Source organism: Myxocyprinus asiaticus, chromosome 16, assembly GCF_019703515.2.
Source record: "Myxocyprinus asiaticus isolate MX2 ecotype Aquarium Trade chromosome 16, UBuf_Myxa_2, whole genome shotgun sequence".
NCBI classification, from domain to species: domain Eukaryota; kingdom Metazoa; phylum Chordata; class Actinopteri; order Cypriniformes; family Catostomidae; genus Myxocyprinus; species Myxocyprinus asiaticus.
Window position 1 is genome coordinate 9936659 of NC_059359.1, and position 19998 is coordinate 9956656.

The following is a 19998-nucleotide window of genomic DNA, read 5'->3' on the forward strand; positions in this document are numbered from 1 at the left end:
AAAGTATTTTCTCAGGCACTTTGAGTCTAAATAGACGCACAACTTTCATAATTTCAATAGAACACCCAAATAGTAGTACAATAGTCATATCATACTGTTCATGTATTGTACCTGCTATAAGTTTACTTTGATGTTGTTTCTTTATCAAATAGCAATGTCAAATTTAAATCAAGTCAATCACTGAAACAGTGCCAAACATGTGTTTTATGTATTTGTATATGCACATGTGATACTGATAATTCACCAGTGTTGCACAGAAATTCAACATGATATATTGGTCATTTGTATTAATAAAGTACTCATTTATCTTGTAATATACAAAGAAATAGATACTGTATCCTGTGATAGTAAAATTATATAGATATGATATAATCATAAAAATATAATATATGGAAGTGCAAAAAAAATAAAATAAATTACTCTTACATACCTAGAGTCTCTAATGACCATATACATGTTTGGTCCTGAAACTATTTTGTGTTACACTCTAGGAAGAGTCCTGGTTGTTCCAAACTTCTTCCATTTAAGTCTTAAGGAGGCCACTGTGCTCTTGGGAAACTTCAATGCAGCCAAAAACAATTTGTAGCCTTCCCCAGATCTGTACCTCAACACAGTCCTGTCTCTGAGCTCTGCAGGCAGTTCCTTTGACCTCATGGCTTGGTTTTTGCTCTGATATGCATTTTCAGCTGTGAGACCTTATATAGACAGGTGTGTACCTTTCCAAATCATGTCCAATCAATTGAATTTGCCACAGGTGGACTCCAATCAAAGTGTAGAAACATCTCAAAGGTGGGATGCACCTGAGCTAAATTTCAAGTGTCATAGCAAAGGGTCTGAATACTTATGTCAATGTGATATTTCAGTTTTTACTTTTTTATATATTTGCAAAGTTATCAATATCGTTTTGGTTTTTTTTTTTTTTTTTTTTTTTTTGTCATTATGGGGTATGGAGTGTAGATTGAGGCTGCAAAATTCAGTAACAAAATGTGGAAATAAATGTAGGGGTCTGAATACTTTCTGAATGCACTGTACATTTTTTTCATGTTAAGAATACAAACTCTTGGACATGCTGGTGAAAGTTTCTGCCTTAGCTGTATCGCGCAGCTCTCGCAACGAATAACAATAGTACAACTTAATAACGAGAGCTCTCCGTGCTCCAACAGTTGTTAACTACTCCATCGTAAAACGTAACATACAACGTAAATTATAGGGATGGGCGGATCGATACTAAAGTATACTAAAGTATCGATACTTGCGATAGTGATGTGGTATCAAGAATATCGATCCTCACATCAAAATATCGATTCTGAAGTTTGTTTGTTTTTTTAGCTAGTGATCTTATGTTTTAGATAACATTAATATGAATGCATCTCATAAGCTTCGAAGTGGAAAAAAATAATTATATGAGCGAATTGTTGCATGGCAACGGAACTATTTTTTTCTTCCGCTCATGCTGACGCGCAGAAATGCTAAAATACACTAGCAGTCAGACAGCACTCATAGTCATAGCGCTCGTTCAAAAGAGAGAGCAGTGCTTTCCTGCGGTAATGGCAGAAAAACAGCATCTGGAGTTATTGTATTATAATGATATAGACGTGACATGTATTATAATGTGCTTGTTTGACCATTTTTACAGGTGTATTTAAATTCAGAGTTGTTGAAACATTGATAATGATCTGTAATCCTCCTTAATAAATGATACCCTCATGAAAACTACCCATGGACTTACTGTAGTAATATTGTATTAACCATGACTGAAGTAACCAGTCATTTTTGGCAGTAACCAAGGTTTTGAAACAATTAACCATGGTTTTGCTACAACATTACTGTAGTGTCCATATTGTAACTTGGTTTTAGTAATAGTAGCCATATAATAATATCTATGGTTCATTTTGTGGTTTTTATGTTGCTTATACTTACTAATTTTTAAAGGGTAAACAAAGCAGCCTAATTCTTTCCTGCTTAGGCCTATACATATATTAAAATATTAATATTTAGGTATTGGTATTGGTATCGATATCGGCGATACTGGACTAAAAGTACTTGGTATCGAATCGAAAATAAGTAGTATCGCCCATCTCTAGAATTTTATGATGGTCGTAAAAGCTTGCAACGCTATCCAGTTGAAAAAAATTAACACGCCCAGTCACATACTTTTGAGCTCGAGTAACACGAAAGGTAACTGCTTGACTTGAACCATGGAGAAAACAACCCGGGACTTTTTGTTGTCCAGTTTTAATGACTTGGTGGATGCAGAGTTCAAACGTTTCTGCGGCAAACTGTGTGACAGTAAACTGGAACCGCGCATTCCCCGCGGATCTGTTGAGAGAAAGGATAGAGAAGACATGGCGAGTCTTCTTATAGAAACATACACTGAGAGCAGAGCCGTGGAGGTGACAGTCCAGATCCTTAGATCTATTAACTTCAATCAAACTGCAGAGAAACTGAAATCTGACTACGAAAGTAGTAAGTAATGTAGCATCGTTAAAGTACTGTTACAATTATGGCGCCAAAACTCAACTTGTCTTGAACTTGACTGCATTTGAACTGAAATAGCCTACTTTCATTTTCTTTTTACGTTCTGGTTAACACCAGTTTTACTCAACATTTAGAAAAGCAGACAAATCTTAATAGATATAAAAGAAAATTTCTAAATGATGGCATATACTATATAACTATTTATATCTTGAAATATGATGAATGTACAATAGTGATTATGGAGTGTTTTGTTATCCAGGACACCCATCGCCCCAGCATGAGCAGGTGGACTCAAAGTCAGGAAATAATCAGATGCATGTGCAGGACAAGTGCAAGGAGCCATTGAAGCTTATTCCATGCAGCCAAGAGTTTAAAGACAAAATTCTTAAAGAAAAGGGGAATGAGGCAAGTCTTTGTTTTAAATAGACTTTCTAGAAGAAGAAAAAAAAACAGTAGATAATGTAAGAATTCTGTGTTACATTTGGTTGTTTTTCATAGGTTTACAAACCATTAGACAAGTCTGTGAGGAAACGTCTAGCCCTGCTGATCAACAACATTGAATTTGATAAGGGATTGAACAGGAGTGGGGCGGAGAAAGATGAAGAGAACATGGAGTGGCTGTTAAAAAGTCTGGATTATAAAGTAGAGAAATACAGAAATCTCTCCGGAATGGTGCGAAAGAAAACACATGATGGAACCATATTGGCTAGTATAATTTTACTCATTCATTTATTTAATGAAGTGCATCTGATTGGCAGGAAATGGATGATGCAGTCAAGAACTTTGCTGGATATGTGGAACATGCAGATTCAGACAGCACCTTTGTGGTTATAATGTCCCATGGGACCAGAATTGATAATAGAGATGCCATTTTAGGTGTCCATTTTGATGACAGGAACCCCATTGACATCTTCTTCGTTGATGAGATCTACTCCCATCTGAACACAAAGAATTGTGCAGCACTGCATGATAAACCAAAGGTTATCCTTATTCAAGCCTGCAGAGGAGGTACTAAAATTATTGAAAATAAGTTAAATGTACTTCTTCATTTCCCAGTACTTTAATGCATATGAACATATCTCACCTTAACTGTTATGTAGTAGTAAAAGATCTTCCTTAAGTATGTGATATTTCAGTGGTGAGGTAATGAAACTGTTTATGAATATCTTATTAATGCACATTCTTAATCAAATCTCGATCCAGGCGAGGATGGAGGTTTGGAGATCAATGAAGGTGAACACAATGAGCTAAAGAAAATAAAGCAAGATGGCTGGGTGCACAAGGAGAAGGACTTTACTTGTCTTATGTCCTGCACCCCTGGTGAGTGCTCAAACACTGATTATTTCAGATGACTTCATGACATAATACAAGTAGGCCTTACTTATATTTGGCTATTCAGCCATGCTATTGTAGAATGTCTGGTATAAATAAATTTAACTTTATTTTTCATTTGTTTAAACTGTTTCTTAAATTCAAATAAATCAAGTTAATTTAAAATAACTTAAAATAAAATTACAAGAAACTCAACCAACTAATCGAAAACTCATTTCACTTGTTTTTCATTATCTATTTCAAGGAGCTGTTAATGTGGGCATTTTTAAATGATTTTTTGTTGTTGTTGTTAACTATTCCATAACCTACCACTGCAATTTCTCTACAGAAACTGTCTCTTTCAGGGATTCTGATTTGGGAACACCTTACGTCAGACACTTAGTGAGTGTGTTCTGCGAAAGTGCACATGAGATTCACATTGATGAATTGTTCAGGAAGGTAAATTAAAAACAATTTGAATTGTTGTTCTTTTTTTCATGAGTACTCCACTCATCCAAACTGAAATTCTAGATATAAAAGTTTGTTTCTTGTCTCAGTCATACATTTGCTTTATTTTATAGGTTATGCAACGCTTCGAGAGTGACCCTGAAATGAAAGGAGGCTTTGAACAAATGGCATGTAAAGAAAGGGAAACCCTTGTAAAGCAGTTCTACTTGTTCCCTGGACTTTAATATCAAAGTAAAATCTGACATGCTCTTGACACAGGCTCTTTGTGCCATTTCATTCCAGACTTAAACATAAATGTATTATTGTAAATGTACAATAATAATAACAAAAATCTTCTCTACAAAAACTATCCTATTGCACTTATATTAATAGTTCATCCAAAAATTCCAGCAGAAGAAAGAAATTCATACGAGTTTGAAACAGCATTAGGTTGAGTAACTGATGAGAGAATTTTTATTTTTGGGTGAACTATTCCTTTAAGTCCTTTCTTGACAACCATATATCCCCATCCCTACCCCCACAAACAAATATTTTGAACATTGCGGGATACTATGGTTGACAAAATGAAGATTAGTCTACTCTTTTCAGAGTATGACTATAGAAAAGCATTGTCCAAGTACTCAGGAATGTTTTGTCATGCCTGTCATATGTTGTTAAAGCATTTTGTAATCTGTATGCTAATGAAACTTCCATTAAACTGCTATCTTTAAATCTCTATTCTCATCTTAGTCTGTGTGTTTAATAATACTTTATAATACTACATAATATGTTTAAGTCACATTTATCACTGTTTTTATTACCTTATAGCCAGTGGCGGAGCTAGGGGGTGGCCTGGCCACCCCATTGGCCACCCCACTCGCAATTGCCATTTTGGTCATTTTTTGTCAAGGGCACAATTTCCTTTTTTAGAGGTGGAACCGTGAAAAACTCCTGGCTCCACCCCTGCTTATAGCTCCTATGCTCTGAAGATTTACAGTAGATACCAATATACCACTTTGTGCCCCTCCTTATCTAAAGCACTAGTTTTATGGTTATCTCTGCATATACACAATTTTTTTTTAACTTAAATCAGACTCCTTAGACATGCTAAGGTTTCTATGTCCTAAATGCAAAAAGATCCTTAGCAAATTGTAACAAATACATTTTTATAAGTACAAATATTCCATGTAGTCTCTCATTTTAGAAAAGTGCATACGTAATTAAACGAGAATTAGAAAAAGGTTTTAAATACTTTAGTATAACATGACAGTGCTGTTACTGGTTGACATGTCATGGTGGCGGGTACTCACCAGTATGCAGTAGCTGCTTTTCTATAATTTGGTCTACAGAGTACCTGCAGTTTTTCTCCCATATGTAATATAAGTCAGTGGGTGATTCAATGCGGCCCGCCAATCACTTTTATCTGACCATCCGAGCACTCTCTGTGCAAAACTCAGTGGTGAGTTTAACAACACTCAGCGGCACGTGCAACAGCATCAGTGGCCATCAGAAGTGATCCGTGGTCCAGTTCTGGACAGGAAGGTGCTTGTCTGGGCAAAGTTCAGTGTGAAGTCTCTGGTGTCTCCGGCTCCTTCTTATCTCTCTCTCCCGCTGATTGGGGCAACTCAGCGCCAGGTGTGCATCCTCACAGTCCGACCACGCCCTCCTCCTCGTCACATTCAGTTACACTGATCTCCAAAACATGAACCAGTAACTTTAAGGTAAGCATATTTTATCACGTCTTATTCAATCAAATGCATTTATGCAAATTGCTTAGCTGCCTGGTGAAATCAAAACTAAATATGTCTCAGCTGTTATATAAGTGATGTCAGCTCATATGCACAACCTTTTTCAATGAAATATTTCATCTAAATCGATGATGAAGACCAAACCTTTTAAGAAAATACACAGAAAAGTTTCTTAAAGCTTTTATTGTCCACTCTTCAGGTGTTAAATATGTGTGTCTCATCAGTTCAGCATCTATGCTCATTAAAAGTGATAACGTGAAGTGTCACTGAACCTGCATACATGCACATATCCTGATTTTGTGTAATTTTTTATTTCCAGATGTGTCAGCGTTCTCAATCCCAAACATCATCAAATCTGTTTGTTCTCTGTTTACTCATTTTTATCTGCACACATATCTGGCTCTTGCACAAATTCACCATATGTGCAGGAAAAGGAAAGGCTAATTTCCCCCTCACTGAATGGATGGATAATAGAGAAAAGGAAGAACAGACATTACTCTTTATCAGTTTTACATATTTTATGGGGGGAAAAAAGACAGTTCTACATTAGATTGCCACTGTTTTCTTATGTGGGTTGATATTGTTAAAGATGCAGACTTAAGAAGATCTAAATGTTCTTCCTCAGTTTTTATAAACAATAACCCTACATTGTTTGTTTTTATTTTCAAAGTAAAGTTGATCAAACCCTATTTGTTAGTTGAAAGTGTGAGGTCATATTTGTTATTTAGTCACAACTTAAGAAGGAATATTTGGCCAGACCTTAACATTTTTAATTAGATATCCCTGACTATTGTAATTTAAATAAACGCATAATAACAGTGTTTTGTTTTTTTATGTTAGTTACAAATATCGAGTTTTATACTAACAAGGAGAGGGGAGTACCTGCACTTTTTTTCTTCCACTTCAAGAACTGATGCATATAATACAGTTTAGGTATATGGCTTAGGACACACCTCCATCTCCTAGACCTCATAGCTAGATTTACCAATTGGTTCACCCTCTGCCAATAGCCACTTGAAGAGGCAGGAACAGTCTGAGCAAGAATGGAGAAAACTATTAAGGATCACCTGATTGACATTTTTGATGATCTGGGGCAGGACAACCAAAAGAAATTTAAAAACAAATTGTGCGATCGAAGTAAAGAACCGCGCGTCCGCCGCGGTAAGATCGAAAAGGCCAAAGACTCCTTGGATCTCGCAGATCTAATGGTGATCACTTTTACATCGAAAGACGTGGTCTCTGTATCACTGGAAATTTTAGAAGCAATAGGCTGCAATGAACAAGCAAAGGAACTCAGAGAGGTCACAGGGCACAGTAAGTGAAAACCTGCATACTTGGAGCAGAACTGGACTAATGCAAATTTACAAAAAGAGACGCTTAAAAGACAAAGTTCACGAAGTAAGTTCTAGAGAGCACGGAAGTTCTATTTCCCTCCAGTAAAGACACTTGCTTGGAGTTCTTACATAATCCAGAAAATACAAAACAAATAGGAACTTGTAAGGTTAGTGCAAATTAGTATTGGTGTTGTCATTTAAAATTGTTTTTTAGTTCGACTGATTTACTTTCGATTTTGTTCCAGGCCTCTATAAAATAGGGTCGTACTGTAATTCAATTACGACTAATCTGACGTCAAAAGTAGTGTAAACATGCCTACTTTAGAACCGTTAAACTCGTGTTACAAATGTAGCGGTGTTCTAAAGTTATGTTACTATTTAAATGATTCTAAAGTTTGTTGAACCCAAATTTACTTTCACTTTCCCGCGCTTTGGTTTCTAGGTCAGTCTTTGGCCATATTTTGAAGAACAGTAGAATTTTTTAAGCGATGAAACAACTAGGAAATAATAATAATAATGGAAATTAGTAAGTCAACTTATAATCAGTCAAATATAAATAACCCGATCTGTTTTTGTTACATTTATTTACTTTGTTTCAACTATTAGGATAGATTGACGTGTTAAAGCTAAACAGCTTTTATGAATTTGTTTACCTTGCCCTGTACATTATGTAATACATGTGAAAATCTGCTGTACCACTTATGGATTGAATAATCTTTTATCTGATTTTCAGCAGATACATGTGGCAGCGTTCATGACCCGACAGCACGGCCAAGGCCTCCATCTAATGGTGAATAAGTGTAACTTTTTTTTAACTGTCTCTCTTATAGGCTATAATCTTAAACATATTACAATACATAATACATTTTGATTAAAATGAACTCGATCATCAGAATTCTCACAATCTGACCAAATGCATGCTACCATTTCTCTTTCACAGACAAACACTTCATTGACAGCAATCGGAAAGAGCTGATACAACGAGTTAATAACATAGACGCCATCCTAGATGAACTTTATGAAAAGGAAATCATCGAAAAGGAGGAATACAATTTAATCCGTGCTGAGAAAACCCCACAAAGCAAGATGAGAGCGTTATTTGACGGCCCCATCAACTCTGCTGGCACTGCAGGGAAAGATGCCTTATACGAAGTTCTTATGAAATTACAGTTCCACTTAATGAAAGACCTTGGGGCTAAGTGAAAATCCTGTCAGCCTGAATATTTTTTTTTATAGTTTTATTTACTTTTGTCCCCTGTAATGGATACATTATACAAAAAATACCTTACAATTACAATAACTGTTAACAAAAGCTGTTCAAACATACAGTGCACTACCATATAAACAGTGATGCCGTCTTTTCAAAACTTTTTATCACACACTGCAAAACTTGGCTAGGTTCACTGGACCAAAGTCTCTTCTTTATTGGTTTTTTTCAAGCACAACCTGTATCATAGATTAGTTACAAAATCAGGTACATCAAAAAGCTTGCTTGTTGGACCAAAATTGTGTTTAGACATTTAAGCCCAGGGATGCATGCTACTCACCTTTCAGCTAAAGTCACCTTTTTTGAAGCCTAAATTGTTCGGTAAATTTTATATATTTTTTTTATTATTATTATTTAATTGAAAAGGTTACTTTAAGCTGAAACACTTAAAGCTTAAAATGCAAAAAATAAAACAAATTAAAATAGCTTTAAATACAACAAACAAATCAACTAAAAAAATATATATATATATATATCTAGAACACCTGCTATGACTTTCTCACCTTTTTTCGCATCTCATGAGTTTGCACCCCTGTAAACCATTTTAACCGAGGATTACAAACACTTGACCAATGTCTTAAAATATTGTCTTAGCTTGTTTATCATTAGTCAATAAATAAGCAAATCAAGAAAGCCAGGTGTTCTCTATTCTTCTTCCCATTACCATTTTGGTTTCTTCAAAATAATGAAATTCACAGTTAAAGCTTTGAAATTTGTTTTAAGACTCTCAAATTATCTATATTTATGATACCTGATTCAACTTTGCATATATATGCAAAAATAATGCAATATATACAGTAGTGGCCAGAAATAGTGGCAGCCTTGGTAAATATGAGCAAAGAAGGCTGTGAAAAAAATAAAATATGCATTGTTTAGCCTTTTGATCTTTCATTCAAAAATACACAAAAATCTGACCTTTAATTGAAGTAAAACAATTGAAACAGGGGAAATATCTCATTATTAAATAAATATTTTTCTCCAAAATGGATTGGTCTTAATTATTGGCATCCTTTTATTCAATACTTTTTGCATCTTCCCTTTGCCAAGATAACATCTTTGAGTCTTCTCCTATAATGCCTAATGAGGTTGGAGAACACATGGCAAGTGATCTGAGACCATTCATCCATACAGAATCTCTACAGATCCTTCTAATTCAGAGGTGCACACTGGTGGACTCTCCTCTTCAGTTCACCACACAGGTGTTCTATGGGGTTCAGGTCAGGGGACTGGGATGGCCATGGCAGAACCTTGATTTTGTGGTCAGTGAACCATTTTTGTGTTGATATTGATGTTTGTTTTGGATCACTGCCCTGCCGGAAGATCCAACCAGGGCCCATTGTAAGCTTTCTGACAGAGGCAATCAGGTTTTAGTATTTTATCTGTTGGTATTTGATAGAGTCTGAGATGCCATGTATCCAAATAAGATGTCCAGGACCTCTGGCAGAAAAACAGCCCCACAACATTAAAGATCCAGCACCACATTTAACCGTTGGCATGGGGTACTTCTTCATCTCTGTTTGCGCCAAACCCATCTCTTGTGTTTGCTGCCAAAAAGCTCTGTTTTTGTTTCATCTGACCATAGAACACAATCCCTTTTGAAGTTCCAGTAGTGTCTGGCAAACTGAAGATGCTTGAGTTTGTTTTTGGATGAGAGCAGAGGCTTTTTTTCTTGAAACCCTCCCAAACAACTTGTGGTGATGTAAGTGATGTCTGATATTTTTTTTTTTTGAGACTTTCTGACCCCAAGACCCAACTAATTTCTGCAATTCTACAGCTGTGATCCTTGGAGATTCTTTGGCCACTTGAACCATCCTCCTGACTGTGCGTGAAGACAATATAGACACACGTCCTTTTCCAGGCCGATTTTTAAGATCTCCAGTTGATTGGAACTTGTTAATTATTGCCATGATGGTGGAAATTGGCATTTTCAATGCTTTGACTATATTCTTTTAGCCACTTCCCATTTGTGTAGCTCAACAACCTTTTGCCACACATATAACTATATTCTTTAGTCTAACCTACTGTGATTGATGATTAAGTGAATTTGGCCTGTGTGTTACCTCATATTTATACCCCTGTGAAACAGGAAGTCATGGCTGAACAATTTCATGTTACTTGTCACCCAGGTGCACTAAAACATTTAAAATATGAAGGGGAATATACTTCAGATACATTTTACTCATAAGAATTTCTAGGGGTGCCAATAATTGTGGCCAACGTGTTTTGGAGAAAAATATTTATTTAATAATGAGATATTTCCCTTCTTTCAATTGTTTTACTTCAATTAAAGGTTAGATTTTTGTGCATTTTTTTAATGAAAGATCAAAAGGATAAACAATGCAGATTTTTGTTCACAGCCTTCTTTGCTCATATTTACCAAGCATGCAAATATTTTTGGCCACTACTGTACATGCAATATATACACCAATCAGCCACAACATTAAAACCACCTGCCTAATATTGTGTAGGTCCCCCTCGTGCCGCCAAAACAGCGCCAACCTGCATCTCAGAATAGCAGTCTGAGATGCTATTCTTCTCACCACAATTGTACAGAGCAGTTATCTGAGTTACCGTAGACTTTACCAGTTCAAACCAGTCTGGCCGTTTTCTGTTGACCTCTCTCATCAACAAAGTATTTCCATCCACAGAACTGCCACTCACTGGATGTTTTTTGCTTTTGTCACCATTCTGAGTAAATTCTAGACACTGTTGTGCGTGAAAATCCCAGGAGATCAGCAGTTACAGAAATACTCAAAACAGCCCATCTGGCACCAACAATCATGCCACAGTCCAAATCACAGGGATCACATTTTTTCACAATTCTGATTGTTGATGTGAACATTAACTGAAGCTCCTGACCCGTATCTGCATGATTTTATGCACTGCACTGCTGCCACACGATTGGCTGATTAGATAATCGCATGGATGATTGTTGGTGCCAGATGGGTTGGTTTGAGTATTACTGTAACCGATAATCTCCTGGGATTTTCACGCACAACAATCTCTAGAATTTACTCTGAATGGTGCCAAAAACAAAAAACATCCAGTGAGCAGCAGTTCTGTGGATGGAAATGCCTTGTTGTTGAGAGAGGTCAACAGAGAATGGCCAGACTGGTTCAAACTGACAAAGTCTACGGTAACTCAGTTAACCGCTCTGTACAATTGTGGTGAGAAGAATATAATCTCAGAATGCTATTCAGAGATGCAGGTTGGCGCTGTTTTGGCGGCACAAGGGGGATCTACACAATATTAGGTGGGTGGTTTTAATGTTGTGGCTGATTGGTGAATATATTGCATGTACAGTAGTGGCCAAAAATATTAGCTTACAGAATGAAATGCTATGCTACTGTAGAAATATCAACAGAAATGGTTGAGGTTTCTATTGGCCACAAGACTAGTCATCCTCCTTATCCCCATCTTCCTCATTAGTAAAGCTACTGTGACATGCATGCAATCAAAGGGCTGTTACTTCATTTAATTGTATAACTGACTCTGATACTTTCACATTCACTAACCAAAACTGTAGTTATTCAAAATGCACCCCATCACAAGGATCATTTGCATTGATGAGTCTGGGAAAACAAAAGGAAAAGTTATTAAAAAAAAATTACGTTTCACAAAATTCCATCTAGCTGATTATACAGACAAATTTAGGGCAAAGAAAGTTGGTCTCACTTGTTCTGAGCAGCTGCTTTTCTGGCCTCTCGAGCTTCATTCTCAGCATAGATCTTCTTATAACAGTAAATCAGCACTCCAATCATCCACAACTGCAGGACTACGATCAGCACATACATCATAATCTCAGAGATTACGGCTGTCAGCTCAGGGTTGGCTGAGGGAACAACAAATTAAAGTATTATGGTTGTGTCAAATTCAGATGACACCCAGAGAGAAGTAAAGTATACATAACTACTGTGTCCCTGCTGCGCCAGTTCTTCAAAAATAATCAGTTGAAATGCAAATGTATCTATTTTCAGTGGATAAATAATGAGACTGATGGACTTAAAAGGGTTCTTACCCTCTTCCACAACGGTGAGTTCCACATCTTTTCTTATTGTCACATGTTCCTCATCTGGAGGAAGGAACAGTGTGCGGTGGAAGGTACAACGGTAGGTCCCAGTGTCGTTAAATGTGACGTTGTGAATGAAGATGGCTCCATTTTGCACATCCTTTGTCCCCATTGTCCCATGCCACTCTAGTCTTCCCTCATAGTTTTCATCAAGAATGCTGGGGGAAGTATATTCATATCGGAAAATCTGAGAGGGATAGAGATGTAGGATAGAAGGTGGGTTAAAGGGAGTTTCTGCTATTCAGTAGTAAAATCAGATGTTAAAAAGCAAAACTGTGCCAAAAGATGTAATACACACATAAAAATAATTTCATTTCAATGGAGAAATACTTTGGACTGTTTCATGCTTTGTTCTAATCTGCATTTACATAGGCACTGAAGAGGTTATACAGAATGTGTCAAGATGACAACAGGCTCTAGAATCCCTGCAATCACTGTACTAACATGGATAAAGTCCTCATCTTCAGATGGTTTGAAGTGCCAGTCCACGATAGCAGAACCAGGCACCTCTTCCCTCCTCTTGCAAGAGATGCAACCCAACATAAAACTCTTTCCAGCCACTGCCTCTGTCATGGAGTCCACTTCAGCACATCCAGTCTGTCCTTCTGGCACTGAATAATGAGAAAAGGGGGTAATGCACACATTAAAACAAATAGACATACAATACAGTGTGTAATATGCAAGAATAAATTGTTTATAGCTGAGATTAATGAATGAGATTGCTGGGTAATACGGGCTTGTAACTCTTTTTCAGTCCATATTATCAAGACTGCACACCACACAACAAACTAAACATACTACAACAGCCTAATAGAACACAGAGAAACTGGTATGAGAACATGCATTTAAACGTCGGAATCTGTTGTACTGTATATGCCTCTCACCACTTTGTTTATTATGTATTTCTAACATACTGTATATATTACACTGTAAATAAAAGTGATTTGATTTGATTTGAAATAATCAACTTCAATTAACACAACTTAAATTTTGTCAGATAAACTCAATTGTAAAAGTTGATTGTACTTTCTAATGTAGAAAAAGTGTAGATTACTTAAAATAATCAATAAAGTCAACTTTTAAGCCATTTACACTGCCGTTCAAAAGTTTGGGGTCAATGCTTTATTAAATTATTTTTATTTTATTTTATTTTTATTTTATTTTTTTCACATTTTAGAATAATAGTAAAGTCATCAAATCTATGGAATAACAGAAATGGAACTGGAAATTATGTTGTGACCAAAAACATCCTAAATAAATCAAAACTATTTCATACGTATTTTAGCATCTTCAAAGCAGCCACCCTTTGCCTTGAATTTGGAGAAATGTACTCTTGGCATTTTCCCAAACAACTTCTTGAGGCTTGCTTTTTAAACAGTATTGAAGAAGTTCCAATCTATGCTGGGCACTTATTGGCTGCTTTTCTTTATTATTCGGTCCAATAAATTAATTAATTTGTTGGCACAATTATATTTTTGCCTACAAAACTAATTTCAAACATTTAAGCATACGCCTTCAAATCAAAAGATTTTTAAGATCATGAGAAACATTTCAGTCAAGTGACCCCAAACTTTTGAACGGCAGTGTAAATGAGAGCAACTTACATTTTAAAACAGTGAGAACACATAATGTCAAGTTTGTTGGTGAAGGTAGAACTTACAGTCTTTTGAGCATGCTCAGTTGGATCACTGGATCAGTTGGACCCATCCCCAATTCTTTGACAAAGAATATTTCTTATATACAATGTATCTATGAAATGTAAATATTGTTAAGAATAGCTTTTTATATTATTTTCAAGGATATTGAAAATTATGACCAGCTGTACTGAACAATGCAAGGTTATTGAACTTAATAATCATTGATATTTTTGAGTTTGTTGAACATATTGTATTGAGTTCATGGAACTTACATTCCAACTTGAATTGTTAAACTGGTACAAATAATTTGCCTAAAGTTGAGTTAACACACAAAAGTAAGGCAACCTGCTGCAAAGCATTTTCAAGTTTATTCAACTTTTATTTTTTACAGTGTATTTACATTACATTACGTTACAGTACTGAGCAATACATAGGAAACAAAGCATCTATTATACCATATGCATCTACATTAATTGAAGATAAACAGGTTCTTCCATGGTGACACCAACACCTATTCAACATATTGTCATTATAAATAAAAAGTTCTCGTCATCCTCTAAATCATTTTAATCACATCAGCATGCCTTCATTTGTTCACATGTATGCAAACTTACCATGGATAAAAACAATGCAGAGAGCCAAAAACAAAATAATTCGCAGCAACATTTTCAAGCTTCCTTGAATTGGTGTGTCCTATATCTTTCTTTTCTTTTTTAGTATTACAGCATTACTTGGTCAAAATAGTCGAATTTCTTCTTATTGTAAATCCAAAAATCTTGCATTTGCACTCCACTTGAAAAACACACTTGCTCGCGTTTGAATTCTTCAGCCTTTAAAGGTAAATGTTTAAATCTTAAAATAATATCCCATCAGATAATGTGTGTCGCAACTCAGACTTTGGAGTTGAGGGGAGCTAAACATAGACCGAGTGAATCCCTGTGCCTGCAATTCAATACGGAATTTGAGAAGTGAGAGCGGCCTCCAATTGCTATGAATAATCACATAAGCACACCGGAACATAACTTTTGTTTCTAATGTCAAAATCCTCAGAAATCTACACAAAATATACGAGAGAAGCTATCATCCAGTAAATAAGGGTTGTAGTCTTCATATAGGCTACACAATCATTTCAGTGACCAGGTTGTAAACACAGAACCCAGCAAACACAAAAAGGTTTTTTTAGCTTTAGCGTTTGGTTCCAGACAGTATAGTTATTTGGTAACACTTTATAAGAAGGTTCCATTTGTTAACATTAGTTAACAACATTAGTTAACATGAACTAACAATGAACAACACTTTTACAGCATTTATTACTCTTAGTTAATGTTAATTTCAACATATACTAATACATAGCATATACTAATACATTATTAAATTCAAAAGCTGTGTTTGTTAACATCAGTTAATGCACTATGAACTAACATGAACTAAAAATGAACAATTGTATTTTTATTATTTAACATTAAAAAAGATTAATAAATGCTGTAAACAATACATTGTTAATTGTTTGTTCATGATACGATCCCTAATGCATTAACTAATGTTAATTAATGCAACCTTATCGTAAAGTGTAATCGGTTATTTTAGGGAACCAATTTCTAACATTTTAGGAACGTTCGTTTTAGGTTTTATTTTTTAATAGCCAAAGACTAACGTTCCCAGAACGTTCTGGGAACCAGAACAAGGGCTGAACTCAAGGACTTCAATGAGATACAACCCTGATCCTTTTGGGTTGTCGTGGTTAAAATAAATGTGCTCTTGAAAACGAGTAGACGAGTATGAAATGTAGTTGGAACTTAAAAAATATGTTTTTAATCATTTATTTATAAACAGTAAAAACTTATAATTATACAATCATTTATAATTCTAGTAGCCTATACTTTTGTATGATGCTTGAACCTATCAAAGCTCCATTCTGCCATTGCTTTTTGCATACTCCTCCTTTGTTAAACAGCACACTGCAATCACAATGTTCTAGCATACTTCTTTCATAAAACAACTTTCCTCTGAAATTATATAGAAGAAAGTGAACTCTGCTCTTAATACATAATTAAGTACATATGTCAATAGTCGGTAATAGCTATATTAGAGCTTTGCAATATGCTGTGTTGTCACCAGAGGAGGCAGAATACAAGCAAAGATTTGTGCTTCAAGACTCTTTGGATTTTACTGGCAAATGAGCTAGAGTAAATAACAATGGGGTGCAGGTCAAAGTTGCAAAACGCCTGGTATGATGGTCAAAAGCTGCATTACTGCTTCTTGAGAAATGTTTTATTAATACTGATTAATATTTTGTTCTATACATCAGTCCCTCTTATTCACATTTCTGTTAACACTTCATGATGAAGTACCCATTTAAAAGTGGAAATCAATTTGGGTGAAATCACTGTTAATAAAGTATCATTTTGTGCTAGAAAACATTCAATGTCTTGAGGATTTCTTTATATTGCAGTGTGGAAGTTCACAATTGCAGGCAACATACTGTATGTGGTGATTTCACCTGCAAAATCTGCACCATTGTCAAGTTTGGCAGCTAGACTGTTTAAAAGCTTTATTTTGCTATTGCTTTTCATCCAACTCCCCTGTTTTCTTTTCACAGCACTAATGCTCAGTGTCAGTGTTAGTTTACATAGTCTTGAGCACAAGGCCATTTCAATGCAGGGCAAGGTTAACAAAATATTATGTAAGGGGGAAAACAGTTAGCTACACTATATCAGCTACTTTTATTACACTTTTACTCTGACATAAAAAATACTGTAATTGCATGTGAACGTCTACATACCATTCAAATTATGTTCAAGGAGCTGTTTCAGTGCTGACACAATTTTCCCAACAAATGCTCTTGTAATTTAGCTATTGTTATTTACAGTTACTCTTTCATCAGTGCTGGGTTGATTACTTCTGAATTGTAATCCAGTACAGATTACAAATTACATGATTAAAGAATGTGTGTAATCTCTTAGATTACATGTTTTAAGTAATCTAATTTGATTACTTTTGGATAACTTCTAACCTTACTCTTGTTTATTTCATGTCACCTGCATTTGAGTTGGATAATCTTTTGACATCCCGTTGCTTAAATGCATAAAAAATCTCCAATTTGAACTTCAGTGGCCTTATTACAGGGACAATCCCCCTGGAGCAACCTAGAGTTAAGTACCTTGCTCAAGGATACAATGGTGGTGGCTGTGGGGATTGAACCAACAACCTTCTGCTTACCAGTTCAGTGCTTTAGTCCACTATGCCACCACCACTACAAGTTAAGCTCAAGCGACAGCATTTGTGTCGTAATGCTGATTACCACAAATCAGTTTAACTTGCCCCTCTTTTTCTTTAAAAAAAGTAAAAATCTGGGCAATAGTGGGCAGTTACAATGGAAGTGAATGGGGCCAATCTGTAAATGCTGAAATACTCACTGTTTTAAAAGTATAGCCACAAGATGCGTGTTAACATGATTTTAGTGTCGCATACTAACCTTTACATTTCACATTTCTGCCTTTAAATCCTCCTACTACTGGCCCCATTGACTTCCATTGTAAGTGCCTCATTGTAACCTCCATTTTTTTTTTTTTTTAAATAAAAGGTCTTAAAAATAATTATTTTTGTGGTAATCAACATTATGCCACAAATGCTGTTGATTGGGCTTACCTTGTAAAAAACCCAGGAATATTTCTTTAAGGGTGATATAAATACACACACACGTTAGTGCAGCTATCATTATGAGGACTCTCCATAGACATAATTATTTTTATACTGTACAAACTATAGATTCTATCCCCTAACCCTAACCCTAACCCTAAACCTAACCCTCACGAAAAACGTTCTGCATTTTTACATTTTCAATAAAACATCGTTTAGTATGTTTTTAAGCTATTTGAATTATGGGGACACTAGAAATGTCCTTATAAACCACATTTATAGCATAATACCCTTGTAATTACCAGTTTATAACCTAAAAAAAAAGTCCTCGTAAACCACTTAAACCTGCCCACACATACACACGCACACACACACACACACACACACACACATTAAACTGATATGTATTGTCCAAGCTGGTGTGAATAATTCTTATTTAACAGGTTCGAAATATTTTTGCCCAGACTTCCAGAATAATTAGCAAGGTCACTAGATATGATGTAGACTTAGTATTTCACAGCTATACATCAGCAGTGTTGCACAATTATTTGTCATTCGTCATTATTGCTTGTGTAAAACGACTGCTGCAACTCTAACCATTGTCCTTCAGATCATTAACGTATATAGATAGGCACTATTGTTATGTTAAACGCATGTGTTTACCCTGACTCGTGTCATATCAGATTGCGTCAGAGGTGAGTGATAAACTGTTAGAGAGTGCAGGTTGTTTTGGTTCCCCTACCCTCCCCAAGCACAACCGGTCCCGTACGCAAAGCGTCCACTTGGTTTTCTTACGGACTCCCACAAGCTGGTGAACTTTATATTTAGCACCGATCGAGTTTCCAGATGCCCATTCAATGCCAGCAGGCGTAAAGCAACACAACTCTACGAATCTCTTCGCTCTACTTTAGGCAACACAACTCATAAAACAAGCGACTCGCTGGCACGGGAGAGAGAGAGAGAGAGAGAGAGAGAGAGAGAGAGAGAGAGAGAGAGAGAGAGAGAGAGAGCAAGTGTGGAAACCCTGTCAAATTCCGATTAAGAGGTGAGTCAAGGTTATTTCATATTGTTTAAGTGAACGCAAACCAGGTGGACAGAAAAACATGCTGCAAAACCGATTCAATACACAAAAACACAACCTACAGAACGATATGTAAACAGCAAAAGCTGTGAATGTCATCGGTTAATACTCTTAAACCTACTTTTTTTTTCTTTTTTTACTGTAAATCTGAGGGTAGGTTTATGTACACAGTACAGGAGATCGTTATATTATTAAACAATAGCTATAATAAGTTTCTGCCTTGATGTCTGTTCTCTTTCGCCCTATGAAAACAAGGTGACACTATTCTTGGCAAGAAACGGTCTGAGGGGGCATGAGGACATCACCTGTTACTTTTTCCATCCTTATAATTGATTTATACAGAATAATGATTCTTAAAAGCGTCGATACAACCCTTCAAGGTAAGCAGCATGATCAAATGCTAATTCATAATTGACTCTTTAAGGAGTATTACTATTCTATTAATCAACTTGGATAAATGTACAAACTGTTGGACTCCCATATAATCAAGGTATACCTCCTTTATATTGAGTCTAAACGCTCCAAGTTTGATGTCCTTCAGAGGGCGCAGTGGGCAAATATATTCCTCAGAGTGCTTCCTTATTTCTCAAACGAGAAAGATACATTTGATAATGTAGTACTAAATATACTACATTATTAGCACCACATTAAATGAACTACATACTTGGAATGGCATGGTAGACCTCAAATATTAATTATTTGAGTTTTATTAAATGTAATTAAATGTTAAAGGAATATTCTGGGTTCAATACAAGTTAAGCTCAATCTTCAGCATTTGTGGCAAAATGCTGATTGTGACAACTTCATTTTGACTCGTCCCACCTTTTCTTAAAAAGTGAAAAGAAAAAAAATCACGATGACAGTGAGACACTTAGGCCTACAATGGAAATGAATGGGGCCGATCTGAAAATGTTAAAATACTCACTGTTTCAAAAGTATAGCCACAAGACGTAAACAATATGCATGTTGACATTATTTTAGTGTGAT

At 35.8% G+C, this 19998-nt stretch overlaps 3 protein-coding genes across 6 annotated transcripts; 2 read left to right on the top strand and 1 right to left on the bottom strand.

The window, feature by feature from the left end:
- Positions 1-2133: 2133 nt before the first annotated feature.
- LOC127454625 (caspase a-like) lies at positions 2134-4972 on the top strand. The gene is made up of 7 exons (XM_051721952.1): positions 2134-2466; positions 2738-2883; positions 2977-3150; positions 3237-3486; positions 3682-3798; positions 4139-4248; positions 4371-4972. Exons 1-7 carry the CDS (start codon positions 2199-2201, stop codon positions 4479-4481), a joined length of 1176 nt encoding a protein of 391 aa, XP_051577912.1. The 5' UTR covers positions 2134-2198; the 3' UTR covers positions 4482-4972.
- A 1979-nt stretch (positions 4973-6951) lies between these two features.
- LOC127454630 (apoptosis-associated speck-like protein containing a CARD) lies at positions 6952-9569 on the top strand. Of its 2 annotated transcripts, none has more exons than XM_051721963.1 (3): positions 6952-7298; positions 8052-8108; positions 8259-9569. In XM_051721963.1, exons 1-3 carry the CDS (start codon positions 7028-7030, stop codon positions 8519-8521), a joined length of 591 nt encoding a protein of 196 aa, XP_051577923.1. In that variant the 5' UTR covers positions 6952-7027; the 3' UTR covers positions 8522-9569. The 2 variants fall into 2 exon arrangements, with proteins under 2 accessions (XP_051577923.1, XP_051577924.1); XM_051721964.1 differs by having other exon boundaries at positions 8055-8108.
- A 2275-nt stretch (positions 9570-11844) lies between these two features.
- si:ch211-225p5.8 (uncharacterized protein LOC555567 homolog) lies at positions 11845-16677 on the bottom strand. 3 transcript variants are annotated; one of them, XM_051721962.1, is made up of 6 exons: positions 14906-16677; positions 14315-14369; positions 13099-13265; positions 12604-12841; positions 12261-12417; positions 11845-12157 (listed from the first exon to the last, which is right to left on the bottom strand). In XM_051721962.1, exons 3-6 carry the CDS (start codon positions 13225-13227, stop codon positions 12112-12114), a joined length of 570 nt encoding a protein of 189 aa, XP_051577922.1. In that variant the 5' UTR covers positions 13228-13265; positions 14315-14369; positions 14906-16677; the 3' UTR covers positions 11845-12111. The 3 variants fall into 3 exon arrangements, with proteins under 3 accessions (XP_051577922.1, XP_051577921.1, XP_051577920.1); XM_051721961.1 differs by having other exon boundaries at positions 14315-16677; XM_051721960.1 differs by lacking the exon at positions 14315-14369 and having other exon boundaries at positions 14906-16676.
- Between the last annotated feature and the right edge of the window lie 3321 nt (positions 16678-19998).